General features: G+C 32.0%; 1 protein-coding gene across 1 annotated transcript in view; it reads right to left on the bottom strand.

Moving 5' to 3' along the window:
* RANBP9 (RAN binding protein 9) overlaps window positions 1-15,439 on the bottom strand; it is an 81,041-nt gene that overhangs the window by 18,737 nt on the left and 46,865 nt on the right. Inside the window, exons 4-7 of the mRNA XM_039857802.1 lie at window positions 14,514-14,681; window positions 9,916-9,938; window positions 2,594-2,778; window positions 52-164 (exon numbers count right to left, since the gene is read on the bottom strand). Coding sequence (XP_039713736.1) covers window positions 52-164; window positions 2,594-2,778; window positions 9,916-9,938; window positions 14,514-14,681 — 489 coding nt within the window. The remainder of the gene's footprint in view (window positions 1-51; window positions 165-2,593; window positions 2,779-9,915; window positions 9,939-14,513; window positions 14,682-15,439) is intronic.

The following is a 15,439-nucleotide window of genomic DNA, read 5'->3' as shown; positions in this document are numbered from 1 at the left end:
CAAACCTATAATCTGAAAACAAGTGTTAGCCATGCACCATAGGGTCCTTACTTTGTCTATTCTTAATGGAAGCTAATTCTTCTAGGACGGTCTGGTCTGTAGATCTGGCAAAGGCCTCTGCTGTGGCACAGTACCCATGGTGGACTAAATAAGATGAAACCATTCTTAAAAAGAAGAAACACAATTTTTAGTCAAGAGAATACATGCTTCATAGTACAATTTATACTCCCGGTCCTTTCCTATTATGTCCCATCCTTATATTCAATCCTACTAATCATAATTTGTTTCACATTTATCATCTGACTTATCCCAGTAAAGTGCTGGCATTTTGTAAAATAAAACAAATTTAAAATAACAGATTAACTCTTTGTGTTCCAGAGTTCAACCCCTTTCTTTACTCATCAGTTACATTAAATGGGATCATAAGGTGTGAACACAAGAAATACTAAAGTGAATTGGAAAGAGATCTTCCAGAAAAAAATCTATGAGGGTGATAATAATAATCAATAGGAAGCTGGCCTTCTAGTCTAAATCAATTAGTATGGTTATACACAGATTAATCACTCAAATATGATTTACATGTAAGTGACACACTTTAAAGGAACAAATTTATTTTTTTAAAAGCCACCAAGTGGTCAAAATACATATTTACATCTAGCCACAAAAAAAAAAAAAAGAAAGAAAAGAAAATTGCTGACTCAGCAATATTAACCCAACTAATCAACATATCCAAATCTTCAACTTTTAAACCTACCTCTATCTGGCACTACTAAGAGCCTGTTAAAAAATAGTGGGAAGTTGTGGTTCAAGAAAAGGGGCAGGGAAGAAAATCTCTAAAAAACAGTTTTCATTTTATTTCATCTAATTGTTCAAATTCATTTAAGCGGGTAGTAAAGAACTTTTCAAAACAAACTTTCCAGGAGGTCATGGTAAGTGTCAATTTTGTGAAGCATGGGGTAGGGAGTGGGATCCTCACTGAACTCTGGCTATAGGATTAAGATAAATAATGTTCCCTCTACTACTATCCTGGCATGATGCTCGGTGGCAACCATTTTTAAAGCATCAAAGAGATGTTACCCCAAAAAAGCAAGCCACGCTGGCTCTAACTCATGACTACTATGAGACTCTGAGTCAGGGTGCACTACTCTTTCAACTGTGCTGGACAAAAATACTAGTGTTGAATCTCTGTAATACCAGATTATAGCTCTAGGGAAGAAAATGCTTTCAGAATCATCATATCTTCTAATCATTAATTATCTTCTCCAAAAAATATACACACAAAGCTTGCTTAGATTTGTAAAATTAAGATTGTTCAAAGCAGTTACAAAGACATTTAAGATGAATTGTATCACTGATGGTATCTAAAAGCCTGTGCTATTTTCTTGAGTTAGAGTATAGTAGTGAAAGTGACTAAACTTACTGGTATTTAATTTTTAAGTCTATACTATTTTAAGCTTCAAGAATTACCATTCAAAAATTACATCCAGGTGTCTGTCATCTCTAGTCTTTCGGCAAAGGTAAGGTATAGCCGAAAATGTTGACTGTCATAGGAATTATACTTTCCTGCTGACCTCCATAATAAAATTCTACTTTTTCATAAAAAGCTCCTTAATAAAAAAAAAAAAATTGAAAAATTTTAGTAAAGGATTAGTGGAGATAGAGGCTATTCATCTTATAGTACTTTTACTGACACCCATTGTGTGCTCTGCTGCTGCCCATCCTCCATCACTGTTATTACTGGATCCTAAGTATTTATCTGCATTTAGGAATCCTAACTCCATATTCACTGTTCATTGGTCTTCATTCCCTTATGTCCTCCTAGATGTCTAATAACAGCACACACAAGTAAATGGCATTAAAAATAATTAGATTTTTAAAAATTTCTTAAGCTAGAAGCTTTTGGTCATACTTTTTTATTTAGAATAAAGGCAATTACAACCTTCCTGAATCTGTATGATATATATTTAGCAAAAAATAGATCCTAAAAAGCAAAAAAAAAGGTCGATATTATTCTTAGAAGGTAACTCATTCTCTGGAAAAATTTAGCCAAATCCTGAAGGTGAAATGTTCATATTGTGTCTATATTCCAGTATATAAATTATACCATTATTCTGATGCTTATTCTTAATTCTTTTTCCCCATAAATATTTCAACCACTGCTAAACAGCACAGTCAGGGTCACGTCCAAAAACAAGATCCTGAATTATACAATCTAAATTACCTTTCTGCATTTATCTTTTGCATTGGTACTATTAACAGCTGAATCATGTAACCTATGGAAATCATTAAACCCTATTACTAAGGATAGCAAATTAATTACCCTAACCTGTGATCTAGTGTCACTTTATTTTCTCTATCAAATTAATCAGTCAGACTAAAATATAATTCTGTATGTGCGTCACTAAATCAAACATTATTTTTAATTGTTTATATAAAGTGAGTTACTTTTAAAACATTAAAATGTAATCGATACATTAAGATTAGGATATAAATTAGTAGATTAAAAGGCTTTGACAAATATTCTTTTGTACCAAAAGAATAAAATGTTTTATAAAAATTTTCTTTTGAATAATGCAAATTCAAATTGACTTACTTTTGTATCATGGTCTGCCATTCTCCTTCTCGATCTCCAATAGGAAACCGGTCTATCTGTGCCTGTATTTTGGTTCTCCACTCCCGCATGTAGTCTTCTATATCAAATACAAAAGGATGTTGCCCAAAATTGGCATCCACGACTTCTCCTGGTGTCTGGAGCCCAACAGTAGGATACAAATTTGGCTGTAAGATAACACATTTCACTAAGTATCTATCCCTTTTATGTTAAAAGACTTATTCATTCTTTCAAATGCTACCTTTAAAGTAAAAGAAGTACAAGTTTACTTCATGAATATTTTAAAATCTCAATCCAAAACTAGTAGAGAAAGACTAAAGCAAATGATCTAAAATACAATGTATGTAAGTTGAAAAATATCACATGTAACCTAATCATCAAGAAGAAATAGGAAACAACTTAAGCTACCTACTTTATTTAGAGACCATGTGAAAAATATACTAATAAATGAAGACACAATTCTTGCTCTTAAGAATATGCCATATTGTAGCTACAGAGATTCAAGTAAAAACACATAACTCAGGTTTATCCTTACTTATACATGATATATGTGATACATTTCTAGAAACTGCATGTGTCTAAGCTAGTTATCATAGAACTACAATCCTAACTGGGCATGTATTATTTTAAGTTTACTAATTTCACTTATCTGTACATTTGGGATGCCTTTAAAAAAGGGATGGTTATAATTATAAGCAAAACACAATGTCATTAAGAGTGGGGATTCTCTATATAAAAATGAAAGACTCAAATGTACACATTTCAGGAGAGGAAAAGGATGGATTTAAATATTCAAATTTATAAAGAAATGCATTTAGATATATTCCAAGATTCTGAGGATAAACAATCAAGTTTAACAACTTCAACTACACAAAAAATACTGGAGTTCTTTTGGCTCTAACGCTAATTGTTACATTTAAAGGGGGAATGAGTTACTGAATGCCTACTAAATGTCAGGGTTTAATCATCATAATAGTTCTGTGAAATAATTATTATTTGCATTACAAAAAATATAGAAATTGAGGATTGGGGTAGGGGGAGAGGTGGGACTGAAACAGATCCCACCAATTCTAAGCTCAGTTTTTCTTCCTGGAACACCAATTCCTACTTCATGTTCATTCTCTGTATTTATGCCTTATTTCTTTGCTTTAATGGTTATCACAAGTGTTTTCAGTACAAAATTAGGTAAAGATGAAGAGAGAATAATTTGTGTGTAAATTAAGATGATTAAATAGATTTTACAGCAAAAAGCTAAGAGGATGTATTTTTAAAAAACTGGTAAAAACCAAGCAACCAAAATCAGACACAAAAAGAGTAGTACTATGATAAAATATTGAGAAATCCATTTGCACTGGATTAGGGAAAAAATGATAATGCAATGTACCTAAATGCACTGATTCTTAATAATCAACAAAACTAGCAAGTTAATAGAATTTTAAGCCAAAGACAAGTGAGATACTTATTACAATACCTCCTCATTTCACCAATGAGAAAAGTGAGACCTGAAGAGTTTAAGGGATTTATCCAAAAACACACAGCTTGTCAATGATAAAGGAAAAAACTCATGTCTCAATACTTCTAGCACAGTATACTTCCCAGTAAAATCTATTACAAAACACTGACATACTTTAAAATAACTCACATCAACATGATAAAAGAAAATCAACATTCATGAATATTCTGATAAAAATGTGCTATAAAAAGTTTAAGACTTCCCTGTGACAAGATATGTCATACCATAAACATCAAGACAAACGGACTTTTTTCTTTTTATTTTTTTTAATTATATTTTTTTAATTGAAGAAATGATTTAAATTCCCCCCCTCCATCTACCTTATCCTACCCCTCTCCCTTTTGTTAACCACTAGTCCATTATCCGTGTCCATGAGTCTCTGTCCTGTTCATTTGTTGCTTTTAGGTTTATATTCCATATATAAGTGATATCATGTGATTTTCAACTTTTTCTGTCTGGCTTATTTCGCTTAGCATGATTATTTCAAGGTCCATCCACGTTATTGCAAATGGCAGTATTTCACCTCTACTTATGGCTGAGACAAATGGATTTTTAGGACCAAAATCTGCCACACATGTAAGAAAGGATCATTATTCCAAATATAAAAATTATTCTCACAACAAAGGAGGACAAAGATTACTAGTCAGTTAAAATATAAAGAGACACTTAACCTCACTCAATAAAAAATTAAGAAGAATGTCCATTTACAGGTGGTATTACATACCATATTCATTGAAGATCAGACTCCAATTATAAGATAGGCCATTAGTCTATGTCTACAACAAAATCAGTGCCCATAAACTCAAAAGAAAATAGATTCTAAGTTGTATCTTTATTTCATATATGTTAAAATATGGAAAATGTGCATATTCGAATTGTGGAAGTACATCATACAATAAGATATAAAAACAAGCAAAAAAAAAGAGTAAAAAATGTGTATACAAAGATGTCCAATACATATTACTAAATGAAGAAATCAAGCTATAGAATAGTGCATAAACTATGATCCCATCTTTTCTGTAAGCATTTAAATAATAGATATACTGGCTAACCAAAGTTTAAAAACAGATCTGGAAGGAAATACACTCAACTTAACACAGTCATCATATCTAAAGAGGCTGGGATTTCTGTATTTATAACATTTCTAATATTTGAATATTTAGCACTGTATATTACTTCAATATATTATACATGTTTATAATATATGTTATAAATATACATTTGAATATATAACATTATATATTATAATCCTATATATAACACTATATACATATACATATAAAACACTATATATCACTATATAATCAGAAAGTGATAAAAAACTGAAAATGAAAAAGTCAGTTGGAGTTCAGTGAAAAGTAACTATAATTTTCATATCACTCAACCTTAAAACTGAAAAAATTGAGGGAAAGGGATTAAGGACATAACTGGCTAACCTATATTAATAAATATAACAAAATTTTAAACTTACTAGATTATATATATTTCTAAAAGTAGAATATAATAATGCAGTGGTATAAGTTTAGTCATAGAGTTACACAGCTATAACCATTATCTAATTTTACAACATTTTCATCACTCCAATAGCAATACCTGTCCTCCTCCCCCAAATCACTGTAACCTCTGACAGCCACCAATCTAGTTTGACTCTACAGATATGCCTATTCTGGACATTTTGCATAAACATAATTATACAATATATGGTCTTTTGTGACTGGTTTCTTTAATTTAGCATAATGTTTTCAAGGTTCATCCATGTTGTAGCATGTATCTAGATTACTGGTTTATGTAAAACAATGTTTCCCAGGAAACTGTTTCTCTCACACATACACATAAAAATCACTCCTGTCTATGTAGAATTAGACAAAAGGAAAAATAATTTAAGACTCCATGAAGAGAAAAATATATCTCATTTCTATTACCCTGTTAAAAAAACAAAGACAGATATTAAAATACTATTTAAAAGCTAAATATACACAATAAACTCCTATTCTCAATAGCATAGTTTCATTCTTTTATATTTAAAAGATTTTTTTCTACGAAAATGAAAGCAAATAATGTATCTATAAAAACTAGATTTCAAATCAGCCTAAGGAACTAGAAAGCAGCATGAGACTAGCTTCTATAACAAAAGGAATTTCTGAATCTCAAACTGAATTAGTCAGTTTGTAGATAGACATTTCTCAAACTGGTGAGGTGAGCTGGGGAAGAAAGATTATTCTGAAGAAGATCTAAGATTTTCAAAGATGTATAACACTCGATGTTCCATAATAGGTATAACAGAGTCTAGGTAAACTTTTTTGTTCTGTAAATATACTCTCTACCAGGATTTAATGCTACAACTGCAGAGTGAGAGATCACAGTATAGAATGTGGTTCCTTTAAGACTAACTTTTTCCTTCCTTTTTCAGTAGAAGAATAATATGCTGCATGTGAAAGTCCCAGAAGGTCTCACAGTCATAAAAATAAAGAGCTCTGAGAACTAATATACTAAAAGGAAACATAACCACCAGCATAACCACCACTTTACCCACTGTTAGAAAGCTGAATATCACCATTGGCTAACTAAAGACAAGGCAAAATATAACTGGTGATTCTAAAATAGGACAAAAAATAATTAGAAGGTAACAAAAACAGTCAACATGTCTATAACTAGCTAAGCCTAGTTATGATCACTACTATCTACCAATGAGGAACAAAAATGAACAAAAAATCTGCTCGCTCTGATAAGATGGTTTTACTTGCTTAGTGCCACAGAAAGAGAAAACAAAAAAGTTACTAAGCCCTTTAACCAATTCCAAATGAAGTCTTACCAAAGCCTCTGCAATGGCTCCAAACCACATTAACCCATCTACCAGCGTCTGCACTCATACGTCACTACCCTCCCCCACCTTCACCACAGATGCTCTTCTCTAAAGCATATCCCTTTCCACTTACACAATTACTTCCCCAGTTGTCTACTCAAAGGTATGATCACTTTGTTACTTTTCCTCATCAGCAAACAAACATCCTGCTAAATTTAACAAATCTATTGTCCCCAATTCCACTACCAGCTACTACATCCCATTTCTTTACTCCCACTATGGTCGAAATTCTCCAAAGCTATCCATCCGCTATAATTTCCCTCTTCCTCTACTCCTTTTTCAGTCAGGATTTCTCCATCACTCTGCTGAAACTTTCTTGAAAAGGTCACCAGTAACCTCCACTCTGCTAAATTCACTGGTTGATTCTCAGTCCTTATCTTCCGTGATGTACCACAGTTGACAGAGCTGATTACTCCTTCCTTCTTGATATATTTCCTTCGTGTGACTTTGAGGACACCCAATTCTTAGTCTTCCTCTTATCTCACTGATTGCTCCTTCTCAATTTCTCTATGCACGTTCCTTCTCTTTTCCCAAAAATGGCATGAGCCGGAACTCTGCCTTGGTCCATTTCTCTTCTCTGCCCTTCATTGATCTCATCCAGTCTCATGACTCTTCTTACTTAACACCAAAAATGCCAATGACTCCCAAATTTTAATTTTAACCCTAATCACTCTTTTGAATTTCAGGCTTGTATAGCCAACTGCATATTTGACAACTTGATTTAATTTATCCAAAATTAAACTCCAAATCTCTCCCATCGAAACTTGCTCGATGTACATACGGCCCCTGTATCGGTAAGTGGCATCTCTAGTCTATATCTATTCTTCCAGTTCCTTGGGCCAAAAATCTTTAAATCAGATCCTCTTTCTCACAGTTTCACATCCAATTCATCAGAAAATTCTTTTGGTTCTCAGCTGGGTTTTTTAAAAAAATATCTTATTTGTTTGTCTGGTTTGTTGTTTATTTAAACTTTTTAATCGATCTGGAACTTACTTTTGTTTAAGATAAAAATCCTAAGATTATATCTCTTTTTTCAAAAAGATAAAAACTTGTACCATCACCACTTATTAAACAGTGCTTCTTGGTGAGTAATTTTAATCTGTAGACTCTGAATATTCTTTGGCTTAGAAGTTGTTTTCTATTATAACTTTAATTCTTCTGTTTTTCTTAAATTTTCTTCAAGAGTATTAACAATCAACAGATTGGATGTCTATTCCTGCCTCTGAGTCTCCTGTCATCTCAAAACATCTCTGAAACTGGAAAATGTCTTATAATCAATGGCACCTTACACCCAGCCAGGCAGCTGTCAGGATGCAACTGTCACTGCCTACACAGGTATGAATTTGTTAAAGAATGAGCTCACTAAAAACTCTGGAACTTGATTATTTTTCCTGGTGAAACATCTGGATAACTGCAACCCCTAATACATTTTAGTAAATGAGCCAACTGAGAAAGGAATATCAGAGTCTATTTTGGTTATTGTCAAAAAAACCTTTGGTTAATAACTTCCAACAGTATTAAAGAAAGTAATAGCACCAAAACCTGCACAATGCAATCAGGAGTTTGAAGAAAATGCCAGACATAATGGAGAACTCTTAAGAAATGTTCTTGATGGCACAGAAGACAACATCATGTAGAAAACTATAAACATCAACTCTAAAAAAAGTAGTTTAAAAGGCTGGACTCTGAACATGAAGAAGTTTGAGGAACACCTTAATTTATAATGCTTATTTCATCATTTTTAGGTGTGCAATAAGTGATATTGATTAATATTGATATTTAAATACCCTGAGATCACTGGGTAAATGTAAAATAAAAATTCTAAGTGATAAGAAAGCACTATCATAGTTTGGTCGTCCCCACCCCTCCTAGTGTTATATGTGATGCATATTACAATTAATAGAGCCACTTCTCATACCTCTAGTGATGTGGGTCATGGTTAACTCTTGCGTGAATTTCTACAATAGCCCCCCCTCAGTTCTGCTTGCCTCTACCCTTACTCCGCACTACTGTCAATTTTTCAACCCAGCAACCAGTGATCCTTAAAAACTAAAGTCATATCATGATAACTAAAACTCTGCAATGCCTTTGTATTATGCACAGAGTAAATGCCAAGGTCCTTACAATGGTCTTCAGGGTCTAGATGATACAGCTCCCCTACCTCCATCAATAGCTCTGACTCTTCTCCTACTACCCTCTGCCTTCTTCACGTTTCTCTACCTGACTTCAAACACACCAGAAATGCTCCTGCTTTAGTATGGTTCCCCTAACTGTTCCCTTTGCCTGGAACATTCTTGATCTACATATCCGTTTAATTAACTCTCTCACTTCTTCAAAAGTCTCTGCTCCAGTCTTACATTAGCAAAGGTGAGCAAACTGCACAGGACGTGTTCTGCGTTTGGTACTCCCATGCTCTATTTTTTCTTTCTTTGAAAAGTACTCAAAACTTTTAAAAATGTTATAATTTACTTATTTTTAATGTAGTTTATTTTCTAACTTCCCAGCTTAAATACTTCGAGAGGAGAGAAACCTTTACCTGTTTTCCTGAATGATGTATCCATGCACAGAACCTGCCACACACACTGAATAAATGACTAGAACTACCGTACAATCACTTGCAGAAAAGTACAGCGATATCAAAGAAACATTTCAAATAGATGCAGAGTGACATTAAAAAGTGTATTTTAATAATCAATTCTTATTTATTTTTTAGCTACAACAAAGTTCCCTTGTGCAATGGTGTCCAGTGCAATTTGGAGTTTAATTTCCGAAGGTCTACACCAACAGTGCCTAGAGTAAGATCTCTATTCTCCATATGGCATGTAAACTTAATGTCAATAAGAATGCATTCTAAACATGCTTAGTATTAGTTTCTTCATACTTCATTTAATTAAAAATGCAAAACTGCTTTAAAAAAAAATGTCTTACCGGTAGGTCTGTGAAGGCAATACCTAAAAAAAAAAAAAAAAAGTGGCATTAACAGCTGTTTTTCAAAGGCAGACTATGGTGACATGCTAAATTTCTAACGAAAATGAAGGAAAAGAATGGCAAAAGCAGAAAAGGAAAAAATTAAAAATCTAAATATGAAATAACAAGAGTAATTTTTTTCCTCAATAACACTAACAGCTTTGAGTAAATGCTGATCCGTTTTTTAAGATCATCATCCTTATTAGTCACATACCAATTTATTTTTGGAGTACTTTTATTGTCTCCAGCATTTTTGAAATGATTTTAGATATATCTTCAAAGCCACGTTAGGAACTATATAAGAAAACTGGTTACAAAACAGTCACATTTGATTCTTGACCGATACTCAAAGTGCTTTATCCAGCCTTATCATTTAATCGTCCTCACCTAGATTTAGCTTTTAAATAATTTCAGAGGGCAGAAAAAGATTTTTGTTATTAAAAAAAATAAAAAAGTAAACAATGGAATATATAGTATTTTTGTTTCTTAAAAAATTAAAATTTCTTATAAAAGTACATTCTTGAATAACTTTCCACTACTCTGGAGAAAAAAAAAATTCCTTGTTCAAAGTGCAAAGATTTACACAGTTGAGAATTTCTCTTGACTGTCTTTTGACAGTAATTTCAACACTTATGTTCCAAATGCACTTGAAAAATGTTAATGTTATTGGAATAAGTCTACTGGCATTCCATAGTAACGATTTAATAATCTCCCTGCAAATATTAAAATATATTACTTAGCTGAAAATAAGATAATAAATAAACCAAATATTTCTACAGGACCTCATTCCCATGTTTAAAAAGATCAGAGTTCTAGAATAATGGCAGGAGGTGGTGTTGATGAGTCAGTTAATCTCAAATCTTCCAGTATAAACGCACTTTAAAACAAAACAAAAAAACCACACCAGCACTACCCGTACAGTGTCAACCACCATCTAAATGAGAGGGCATTTCCGTTATTTATCTTTAAGATCCCTTCCTACTTGAGATTCTATGGCTCTATATCTGTGCTATACCATTAGAAGACTATCTTTATTTATTAAAGTAATAAAATTAAAAGACAAAGTGACTATAAATCTCTATTATATATGCTTTTAAATAAATATGTAAAAATAATGCTTTGTCGTTAAAGCCCTTTTATAAAACTAGTAAATTCATGCTGGCTTGTCAAAAGACAAGAAAAGTTGGAGGTCCCCCTGCCCTCAACTCCAGTAAAATATTTTGATTACTTTTAACCTCATTAATAAATATACAGCAAAGTGACTGTGAGCCAAATAAATATGAAACATTTATTCTAAAAAATTCAAAAAACCAAAAAAGATACAGAAAACAATAAAAAATAAAATATTTGAATAAAATATTACCATACATATCTTTACTGTTTTTCCTAACATAACAGCCTAATCAATTATTTTTCTCAAATTTTTTTTTGAGGAAAAAGATTTTACAACAAAGTTTTTTTTTTTTTTTACAACAAAGATTGCCTAAATTTATATTGTTTTAGCAAAAATTCTTTTGTCATTACTGAAATCTTCACTCTTTACCAAAAACTCTAAGGAAAATTCCAACTTAATTTTATAGATTAATATTTTTACCACTGCCAAATATAGCTACCACAGCCTATACATATTCAGACTACAAAAAGATGCCACTTTATCAAGTTGGTATAATTATCTAAATTCATAGAAAATATTTTATATATCTAATTTCCTGATTTGTCAAGAAGCTTTTTGAAAAGTGACCTTCAACTGATAAATGATATTCAATGAAACGAAGTCAAAAAATTTCAAATTAAGTTAACCTAGATACTGAAATGCTTCTCCTTTAATTATTTCTTAAATAAAAATCTTTCCATTTTGCCTTATATGGTAAAAAATATATATTTTTTGAAAACCTAAGTCTGAAACTAAAGATGTATCAGCTTTGGGGTAAAAATTTTCCATTTTGGGAAGTAACAAAGGAACAGTAACTGAATAAATAAATAACATTTTATCTTCTGGGTGCTAGAATCTGGACTAGAGGTAAGCACATTCCTCCTGTAAAGGGTCAGAGAGTAAAGATTTCCTGCTTTCTAAGCCATATGGTCTCTGGGACAACTACTTCAATCTGCCATAGTAGCAGAAAGCAGCCATACACAGTGCGTAAAACTGGATGTGGCTGCATTCCAACAAAACTTTAGTTAAAAAACCAACAGGAGACTAATTTGGCCCATGGTGACCTCTGTTCTAAATGAGTAATTTTGCTCGCCAATGTTTTACCACTACATTCCTGGCACCTAGCTCAGAGTCTGGCAAACAATGACAATAAACAACATTTAGTGAGTACTCACAATGTGCCAGGCAGTCCCCTAAGAACTGCATATGCATCATTTCAATTTACTTTAACAACCTTAATAAGGTAGATATTCTAGTGATCCCATTTCACAAACTGAGTCACAGAAATGTTAAGTAACTTGCATAAGGTCACATGGCCTAATCAGGAAACAAATCCAGGAAAATAAAGAACCCCTACTAACCATGGTTATACCGCCTATGTGCTTAATATTTAATTTATGAATAAATAATGCCAAATGTTTTAAACTTACTTAAAATTAGAATGTAATTCCATCATTAGGTACCATTTTCTTTAAAAAATCTCCCATTTTAAAAATAGTTTTCTTATTCAAGAGAAAATTTCAATTTAAATGTCTAAAAATCTAATAGTAAAAACATAAAAAATCACATCACCTATGATTTTCCCAGCTCCCAAAATAAAATTCCTTCTCTGGAATAAAGTTTAAAAAACTGTAAAAAGACTAATCTGGGTTTTAAAAACACGTCTTTTGAATTTTTGAACCAAAAGTCATACCTAAAAGAAGATTCCTCCTGGTGGAAGATCTTAAATATCTTAAGTAGTCAAGCCAGCTAAGACTATCCCAGTTAACTGCTTTGATAAGTCAAAGCTAGAATAGTAACAACAAATAAACTGAAGGTGCTGTATCGTTCTAGAAAGCAGTTAGCCACAACAATCAAATTACAAATATACATATAATTTGCATGGCATCCTTAACATTCTTGTACCATTAAGAATACAGTTGACCCTTGAACAAAGTGGGGGTTAGGGGTGCTGACATCTGTGCAGTAGAAAATCCACATATAACTTTTGACTCCCCAAAAGCCTAACTACTAATAATTGCCTACTGTTGACCAGAAGCCTTTCTAATAACATAAACTCTATTAACACATATTTTGTAAGTTATATATATATACATATATATATGTATATATATTCTGTATTCTTACAATAAAGCTAGATAAAAGAATATGTTATTAAGAAAATCATAAGGAAGAGAAAATATTTACAGTACTGTACATATTTATTTTAAAAAATCCACATATAAGTGGACCCATGCAGTTCAAAACTGTGTTGTTCAAGGGTCAATCCTTTGTGGACTTGGGACATCCTTTAAGTCAGATAACACATGACTTCACAATCAATATTAATAATCAGAAGAAAATGTTTTAAGCCAAATATAAAGAAGACACTAACTTTATATTAAGACTATGTTGAGACACTAAGAATAACTATTACCAATGAGCCAGAAATTTAGAATTTTCTACCATAAAATGAGAAAAGTTTTTGTGTCATATTAAAGACCATCTATTACATGTGTAGCATACTATTCGCAGTCTAATTTACAAATACTATTTATAAGCAAACTGAAATTTCTGCTTTCTGGCATTAGTTTTTGCCTGTTTTCACTTTTATCTCATCAGAAATAATTTGCTATGAATCAGGACATTTCAAACAGTAAAAGTAATGTGAAGCCTTTTTATTTTTAAAGCATCCATCTTGCTATCCTTTGTATTTTCCGTAATATAAAAAACAAAAACTAAAAAAACTTCTAAGAAAAGTATACCAACCATATACAATTTTAAATTTCAAATATTATGAGTGCACATTTAACTAAAAACCCTAATTTTCTATTAGTCTTACATTGAATAGGTATCTTTATGTTTTCATAAATCTATTTATTTCTTATTAGTCACCTGTCTTTTATTCTTGGAAGTTTTGCTGTTATTTGCTTGTTTTAATTGCACTCCCTTTTGCAGAACTTATGGTCACCAGCCTTTATCCATCTTTGTTACAGGCATTGCCTTTTAGTGTGTCAGTGCCCTTCACTTGGTTGGTACCATCAAGCTTTCCCTGCCTTATTACTCTCATGCTGCACTAAAAACTGACAGCCCTTTTTTTCTTAGCACTGTTACCTAGAGAACTGAATCATACTGTGAAGGACTTTATTTAAAGCAAAGCAGAAAACACTTAGCATTTCTATTACTAGAATAAATATCTGAGCATGGGAATTACTTCTACAGTCATTCCTATACATGTGATACAACATAGCCTTCACAGAGTACAAATTTTCATCATTTCCTCAACTTCCACCTGGAAGGAACAAAGAAATAATTTCCAAAGGCATTTATTTATAATGGAGAATTACATAATAAATATGACTACCATGCTGTAAGTACAATAATCACAACATTTGGTTATTTTACATGCAATACATTATCTTAGTACCTAAACTATGTCCATTCTTGGTGTAGAAGCAGGTATTGTTGATAAGGTTAACACAACAGCCAATGACATCACCAGTCGTAAAAGTTGGTCCATAAGGTTGTCCCGTTCCAGAAGAACAAAATGAATGTCCATCATCCCCATGATAACCATATGAATGTTTATCCCAGCCTAAAGAGAAAGTTCCAGTATATTTACAGTGAAAAGTAAGGTTCCTCTGTACTAGAGATAGTCACTTAGATCATGACAAATAAGAATAGTACAACAGATAATAAAGATAAAATTCCCAAATGTACATTTAAATTTTCAACAATTACACTACACAATTTCTGTATTACAACACTATTTACAACATTAAGGAAAATAAATTCAGCACACAGAACACTAAAACATGTATTAAATAGAGAGGACTCCTACCAGGAAAAAAAAAACATAGCAAGACACATTTTCCATGTAGATTTCCTTCGCTAATAGACCAAAGGAATTTTGCTTTTGATTTGGTTTACAAACACACACATACACACACACACATACAGTTTAATATAAAATAGATTGCACTATTTTGCTTTCTATTTTCAAAAAGTTTCCTCCAAAATTAATTTTTAATATTAGTAAACAGAATATCAGAAAATATAATTCAAGAATTACTTCCCTTTGATTAATGGTTTTGAGAAACACTTCTGCCATCTCAATTTACACCTTCTTTAGTTTACTTTTAACATCAGTCTACATTCCCAGAATATTAAACAACTGAAAATGAGTTAAAAGCCAAGCATGTGTTGGGTAACAAACAGAACCAACCACATTAAAACATTTAAAGTAGTTGATATGACTATGTACTGGAAGTTAAAAATCCAAAAAAAAAAAAAAAAAAAAAAGGCCAAGCAAAAAACAGAAAACAAAAATACATGGTATAGAAGTTATATTTT

The sequence above is a fragment of the Pteropus medius genome, unplaced genomic scaffold, assembly GCF_902729225.1.
Source record: "Pteropus medius unplaced genomic scaffold, Ma_sr-lr_union100, whole genome shotgun sequence".
Classification (NCBI taxonomy): Eukaryota; Metazoa; Chordata; class Mammalia; order Chiroptera; family Pteropodidae; genus Pteropus; species Pteropus medius.
Note: the sequence above shows the minus strand (reverse complement) of the source record. Positions and strands in the feature narration are given on the sequence as shown.